The sequence below is a fragment of the Nansenia antarctica genome (genome assembly GCF_963989245.1).
Source record: "Nansenia antarctica genome assembly, chromosome: 2".
In the NCBI taxonomy this organism is placed as follows: Eukaryota; Metazoa; Chordata; class Actinopteri; order Argentiniformes; family Microstomatidae; genus Nansenia; species Nansenia antarctica.
Genome location: NC_137675.1, coordinates 73,255,385 through 73,263,010, shown reverse-complemented (window position 1 = coordinate 73,263,010; position 7,626 = coordinate 73,255,385). Strand labels below are relative to the sequence as shown.

Below are 7,626 nucleotides of genomic sequence, written 5' to 3'. Positions count from 1 at the left end.
CTCATTGCAACACATTGAATGGAATGAGGAATGGTATGGGACAGACAAAGGGATTAAGATGGGATAGGAAGTGATGAGAGGAAGAGGAAGAAGGATCCAAGGGATTTTTGACAGCAGCATAGGAGTAACTAGAGACGTGAATGATGACTCAATATTCTGGGAATATTAACAGGAGAGGTCAATGACTGAATATCTGCAGTAAACTCTCAAAGGTCTACAGGTCAAGAAGGGACTCGTTTTCAGGCTAGGTTCCTATTGCTCTTCATCCATTTCTCAATATACTGTTGAAATCAACTATTTCTAGGAGGAAAGACATCTAGTGGAGGAAACAGAGCAGAACTTTGTTTGCTTGACTTACAACACATTGGCACCATACTGGAAAAACACAGTCAAACAGACACAGTTTTCAGGTATTAATAAATACTTTATTTAGCCATCAGTATTAAAAAATGCAGTCCATGACATACGTTTTCAAGGTTAGGTAATCTGTCCATACCAGTCTAATTTTGTTAAATGGTGTGTGAGTGCATTAATTTGTCAACATAATTATGTACAACGAGTAGATCCCAGGAAATCATCGACCTCCCCCATTGGCTGCTCCACCACCGGCTCCTCCCCCAGACTGATCCTGAGCTCCTGACATCATCAGGAAGAGGACGAGAGGAACAATGTACATCCACTGGAGAGAGAGGTTTGTATCATTACAAAGGCACACCGTAACAAACATGTCTTCTCCTAATCAATATTCAGTTAGATTATCAGACAAGCCGTGATTAGTAAAACTCTCAAGCACAATAGTCCCAGTCTTTTTAACTTTTCACCCCAGTCAATGTCTACCTCACTTAGGTGGGAGACAGTGAGAGACTGCTGAACAGAAACATCTAAGAGTCAAATGCCAATGATAGATGTAGGTATAATAGGGCACAACTTGACTGTGCTGACCTAATATATGAGTTCACCCCACCCTAAATCATGGTCCTTAGTTTATATTGGTTGTATTGTATTTATTGTTTAGATTGTTTGTATTTTTCTTGTTGTAAAAGCATTTTGAGACAATTGTCTTTGTAAAAAGTACTTTGATTGACTGTAGTTGGCTACTTTTGACTATGAGGCCCTCTCAATGAGGGAGTGTAGTAAATACTGTAGTTAATATATCACAATGATCATCTTCTGCTAAAGTTTATAACTTAATTAGGTAAGGGGTATTCAATCTGTTACACAAAGCTGAAGAAAGTAAAGATGCAAAATTAATATGTAATCATTGGCATTGACCAGTAATGACAAGGGCATGGGACAGGAGGGAAGGACAGGAAAAAGAAGTGGTGAATATATCAGAGTTAGTCAAATCTGTGGAAAAAAAGCAAAAAAACAAACGAATAAGCTCGCAAGAAGCAGAACAGACACAAAGCACAGCACAGACGGGCCCCAGAGTGAGTTGCTGAATGAGCCAAAGTGAGAACAGTACTTAAGTGGGAATCAGCTCTGCTCGCTGTCTCCCCCTTCTTGGGGCTTTGCCGCACTGGTGGCCATGAGGAACACTGCACCTCCCAGAATCAAATACCACTGGAACACAGCACAGCACAGCAGCGAGTCAACACACGTCACAGAACAGTCAGGCACAGCACAGGACAGCACAGGACTAGGGATGGGAATTGATCAGATGTTTTTTTGATACCGATGCCATTACTGATTCTGCTTATCGGTCCGATTCTTTATTGAATGAGAAAAATCTCCACGCAGAAAATTATCTCTTGAGTCTCTGAACAGTGTTGAATGTCTGCCTAATAACATTTTAACATGTTAACATGAATTACAATGCTCCTTGTATGCCTACTAACATTGGAATAAATTACAATACTCCTTTTCAAAAGGGAATAAGCTTGAGCCAAATATAAAATTTTACTGGCACATAGAATAAACAATTCTAGAGGCTACAGTGCAGCCAGCGGTATCATTATGCTATACTGATAATATTAAACTATGCATTTTACCTATATATAATAGATTTTCAGTTGTCTCATTAATTGGAAGAGTAACATCATAATATAATTACCAAATTACCATATATTAAACCAAAGGAACATTTACATACAACTTCAAGTGAGATACTATAGAACTTCAAGATATGAATAACATATGCACGATTCCTTGACCTCACTTGAGACAAAGAAACGTTAACACATTGGTAACACTAACTGGCACGGTGCGCAAAGTATCAATGTATCACGTTATTATTCAATAGCAGCGACGTGCAGGCCGTCTACCATAATCCACGACGTTGACTTCGTTTGACTTTGTCACATTTTAAATAGATAACATGCTACTTTAGCAGCTTTCTCAAACAAAGTTTGTGAACGGATACCAGATGTTGTGGCGCATAGTATTCAAATACTGTCCTTGTTGTGACTACATTTTTACACTCCGATACTACACCGCAGAGTTTGACGTCATGAGTTTTTGCAACGCGCAACTGTCCGCATCGATAAAATAAATCGATAATCTTGGAGGTGTACGATTCCGCTGGATCGAACAATTTGGAATCGGTTCTCAACTGGAACCGATTGTCGATTCCCATCCCTACACAGGACAGCACAGGAAACAAGCAAGGGTCAATCAATGACGATTACAAACAGCCAACACATTAGTACGAATAGCATTAAAGAAAGTCACACACAGCAAGCCATAGCACAGAGAAAGCATACAGCATGGCACAAATCCAGATTGACAGGGAACCAAAAATGATCACAAAACATCAACAAATACTAGAAAGGAGCAGCTGGCAACTGTTAAGCAGAGCAGAGAGAGATAAAGAGTTGAACAGCACAGAGAAGCACATAAGACAGTCACAGAGGTGCAAGCACTGACAAGCAAATAGCACAGTCCGTGCAGGTATCTATGCAGTGTACACTTACATATTTGGCAAAGAAGGACTTCTGTTCCTGTGGATTCTTGCCTCTCTTTTCAATTTCCATTTCCATTCGCTCAATAAACAGAGCTGTCTCCGGCCTGGGGGAGAGGGTGAAGAAGAAGGTTACTATTAGACAAGCCTACAGTCAGGGGTGGGAAAGAGAGATCCGATGGAGAAAGAGAGCATATATATGAGAATAGTCTCCCTACTGCTGGTACAAGCCAGCAGCAACTAAACTCAAGATAAGGAAAGCAGAGCAATCATAGACTGGTGTACATGTGGGATCTCCCAAATAGACATTTGAGGGAGTGGGTGTTTAATAGGTCAGCATAAATATTATATATAGATGACAATAAGGTATATACGGTTAGGGTTAACCATTTAACTGACAAAATTTTATCCAAAGCAACTTACAGTACAGTGAATGCATACATATTTTATGGTCCCAGTGGGAATCCATCACACAACCGTAGCATTGCCAGCACAATGCTCTACCAACTGAGCCATAAAGGACCATAATATGGTATAATATAGTACGCTAACTACAGTGAGCAGGAGTATAGGTCTATTGGAGTGGGATAATTTTGCATATCTACATGACTCATGTGGATGACCATGACCTATTTTGATGTAAAAACTGGGAATTTTGCCAAAAGGTGACAACACTGTACAGATTACTCAATAACAAAATAATAATTAGTTGCAGCTCTAAACTAGAGAGAAAGAGATATGTCAGAGTCGAAAAAAGCGCAGTAGAAAAGCCAGCACAAGAGGCATTTCAGTGGACACTCACATAGGAGCATTGACAGGTCCAATGACGCTCAGTGTGGTATTAAATGCCTCAAGATCAACTTCATCCTCGACCTCTGTCCCACGACACGCTCCTGGGATCGTCACTATGGAGACACCAATGAGGTAACCAGAGACATCCGTGTGGAGGCTGATGACATCACTCAGGTGGGACTCAACCAAAGAGCACTGGGGGGAGAGAGAGAAGAGAGAGAAGGTACAGCGATGAGAAAGAAGCAAGGATAGTCGAGAAAGGAGGGCCAAATCAGTGCATTATGGTTTCAAAGTAGTTATGATTGTGATTAAGAATACTGTTCCCCAGAGGCTTTTAGCCTGAGAGTAAGTGACATACCGCTCTAACGAACGCTGTGAGGTAGCCATCCAACTGTCGCTCCGTCTGTCTGTCCGTCTGCAGGGCCACTCTGGGTACCCTGATTCTATATATACCATCTACCGCAGCCACTTCCTGCATAATCACACAGATACAAGAGGTTAATTAAACCACCTACACTTTTAACAATCATCAACCAAAACATCTGAATAATGCCTCTCGCTGCCCACCTTCAGTGTGGTCCTGTCCTCCTCCGATAGCGGGCTCTGAGAGAGTGACACACTGGGTTCCCTACCAGATTTCAGCTGCAGAGCTCCACGCACCCGAAACCGAGGTACGTCGTCTGAGAGAGGACGAGAAAGAAAGAGAATCCTCATGAGACTTCACGTGAGCATCAACATTCTAGAAGCAAATAAGCCACAGAGACTAACTCTAGTCCAGTGTGAAATGTGGAATTGGAAGAGGAGATAGTATGTCACCAATAGCCAAATAACAAGTGACTTATTAACTCACCAATTTCAAAGGAGTGCTCTAGTGGAACAGAGAATCCACTGAAGTCTGAAGTGTCCACAAACTCATCACCAGCCTGTGGAAATAAAATCATGCGATGTTCACATATGCCACTCAAATAATAAGCTGATCATCTAATGTCTAAAAGTGGCACATTTAGGATGGCCATGCAATTGAGCGTATTTTCTCGAGAATCCGCTGCTGGCTTCAACAGTGTTGTCAGTGATGACAGCTTGCCTGTCACGTTACTCAAGACAAAGCTTGCATAACCCTAGCATTAGGTTGTATTAGATAGATAGCTAGTTTAGCTGGCTGACAGATAAATGAACCACACATTATCCAAGTTAAAAAAAATAAAAAAATACACTGAATAAATGAAAGTAAAGTAGCCAGCTATTGTGTTGTGCAAACAAAGGCTCAAACGTATATGGACTGTGCCTCTATGGATAGGTTAGCTAGTAACTAGCCAGTTAGCATCTAGTATGCAAATCCACCAAGAAGCTCTCCGGTTACCCACGGTAGCTAGCTGGACATGATTCTGATTCATTGCCCCCCCACTGATCTGTTAGACTCTCTGATCTCATGCAACAATCGGTAAAATGCAATTGTTGATTTCACTTACCCTTCTGCCAGTGTTGCAACAGGCAAAATCAGTGCAAAATAGATATAAAATTGCCGCAATTGATAGAATCAAACCGGATAGGTGTGCGGAAGCCATTTTGTTAATCGGGAACGTCAATGACGTGTACGTGTCTATGCGAGAACTACAATATTGCGCCATTACGTAAAAAAGCGTAAACGTCAGAACTAACTTGGGCTGTGTTCGGAATAGTGTACGAGCATACTGCATACAAACATGCAGTCGTATAACGTGGCTGTTTGTTTTGACTAGGTTGCTAGCGAGTTTAACTTACCCTTCAAACTTTGCACGAGTACTGAGCCCCTCCACTTCTCATTGGCAATGATGTGTCCATAAGGGGGGACAGCATTTACAAGCACTGCCCTTTTTGTCTCCATTTGGAATTACGAACAGGACGAGTTTCCTGGGATTAGTTTGCCTCCAGAATTGCAGATCTGTGTTCCGTGACTCTGCCTGTCCACCATACCTCCTCGCTTCAAAAGAAAAGCGCCAACGTTAAACTTGTTTTTAGCATTTAGTATAGAAATAGTTACTATGGATAAAGGAACGACACATTATATTTAATTTATCTATGGAAATAAACATCTCAATTATTGCTTTTAAGGGTTTGTAATTCTATTTCTAATATCCTAATTCATTTGGTGAAAAACGTCAGGGACTGAAAGTGAAGTTTCTGACCGGACGTGAATACATCTATACCGCCATCTGGTGGGCAGCGGAGGGGATACATCTATACCGCCATCTGGTGGGCAGCGGAGGGGATACATCTATACTGCCATCTGGTGGGCAGCGGAGTGAATACATCTACACCGCCATATGGTGGGCAGCGGAGTGAATACATCTATACCGCCATCTGGTGGGCAGCGGAGTGAATACATCTATACCGCCACCTGGTGGGCAGCGGAGTGAATACATCTATACCGCCATCTGGTGGGCAGCGGAGGGAATACATCTATACCGCCATCTGGTGGGCAGCGGAGTTTATTTGTTTATTTAAAAGGATCCCCATTAGCTTATGCCGTAGCAGTTTGCTAATCTTCCTGGGGTCCACATATAATCAACAGACAAACACCTAATACATTAATACAACATATAATACATTAAAGGGACAATGCGTGACCCTCCGCGACATCCACACACTATCCCCCCGATACAGTAGTAAATACAACAAAATAAACTAAAATAAATAAAAATTTACAAAAAGGGCAAATATTATTAATCCATTAAAATATAACGACCTATAAAGACATGATCCTAACGCAGTCATCTCTTCTATGAAAAAAGGAATCAACCAAAATAAACAAAGTGAAATAAAACAGCTACCTGTCATCAGCCACTTAATAGGTGCCTCTTCAGTCTCTTTTTGAATAACCTTTTACTTTTTTCTTGGCGGATATCAAGAGGTAATCCATTCCAAATTGTACTAGCTCTATAAAGCACTGTTCTTTTCAAAAAAATTGTTCTTGGGTGGGCTTTCATAATGTCACCATTGCCGGCCTTCCTGGTATTATGGCTATGAACAGTATTACAAAATACTATGTGATCTTGCAGGAACTCAGGTTTGTGTGTTCGCAGTGTATTGCTAAGAAATGTCACTGTGCCTGAGGCTAGCCTTTTCTCCACATTAAGCCACGATAGGCTAGACTGCATTTTATGAATGCTAGTTCTAGAAGAGCAACCCAGAACGAGCCTAGCAGCCCTGTTCTGAGCTACTTGTAATCTAGATAGTTCTGTTTTTGAGGCCGAGGCCCACACCACTGAGCAGTAATCCAGGTGAGTTAAAACTAGTGATCTACAGACTTGTTCCAGGATATGAGATGGTACATATGGTGCACATTGTCTTGTGATGTGAATGCCAACACCCATTTTCTGAATGATTCTGTTTATATGCTCTGACCATGACAGGTTGTTATCAATGACCAAACCAAGTAACTTTACTTTCTTCACTTGTTCGATGGGTTCCTTGGCTATATATAGATTCAATTTAGGCATAGAAGCCAGTTTGTGCCTAGACCCAAAAACAATACTCTGAGTTTTGGATATATTCAAAACAAGCTTGTTCAATGTAATCCATTCATGCACCATTTCTAATTCTTCTGAAAGAACTTGATTGAGTTCGTTATACGTATTTGCTGCATAATAAATTGTAGAGTCATCGGCATACATCACAATACAATAACTTTTTATAGCATAAGGCAAATCATTAGTGAAAATAGAGAAGAGGAGTGGTCCAAGACAACTTCCTTGAGGCACACCACAAGCTAATTTGCTACTATTCGATAAGCTGCCATTATAGTACACTCTCTGTGTTCTTGCAAAGAGATAGCTTTTAATTAGGGTAATGGCAGGAGGTGTGAACCTGTAACACGTGAGCTTTCTAATTAACAGCTCATGATCAATGACGTCAAAAGCAGCACTGAAGTCTAGCAACACTGCAGCCACTACCTT

At 41.1% G+C, this 7,626-nt stretch overlaps 1 protein-coding gene across 2 annotated transcripts; it reads right to left on the bottom strand.

Moving 5' to 3' along the window:
• Positions 1–409: 409 nt before the first annotated feature.
• Positions 410–5,261, bottom strand: emc10 (ER membrane protein complex subunit 10). 2 transcript variants are annotated; one of them, XM_080523691.1, is made up of 8 exons: positions 5,161–5,261; positions 4,542–4,614; positions 4,259–4,371; positions 4,050–4,163; positions 3,702–3,886; positions 2,913–3,006; positions 1,466–1,563; positions 410–679 (listed from the first exon to the last, which is right to left on the bottom strand). In XM_080523691.1, exons 1-7 carry the CDS (start codon positions 5,254–5,256, stop codon positions 1,477–1,479), a joined length of 762 nt encoding a protein of 253 aa, XP_080379817.1. In that variant the 5' UTR covers positions 5,257–5,261; the 3' UTR covers positions 410–679; positions 1,466–1,476. The 2 variants fall into 2 exon arrangements, with proteins under 2 accessions (XP_080379817.1, XP_080379816.1); XM_080523690.1 differs by lacking the exon at positions 1,466–1,563.
• Between the last annotated feature and the right edge of the window lie 2,365 nt (positions 5,262–7,626).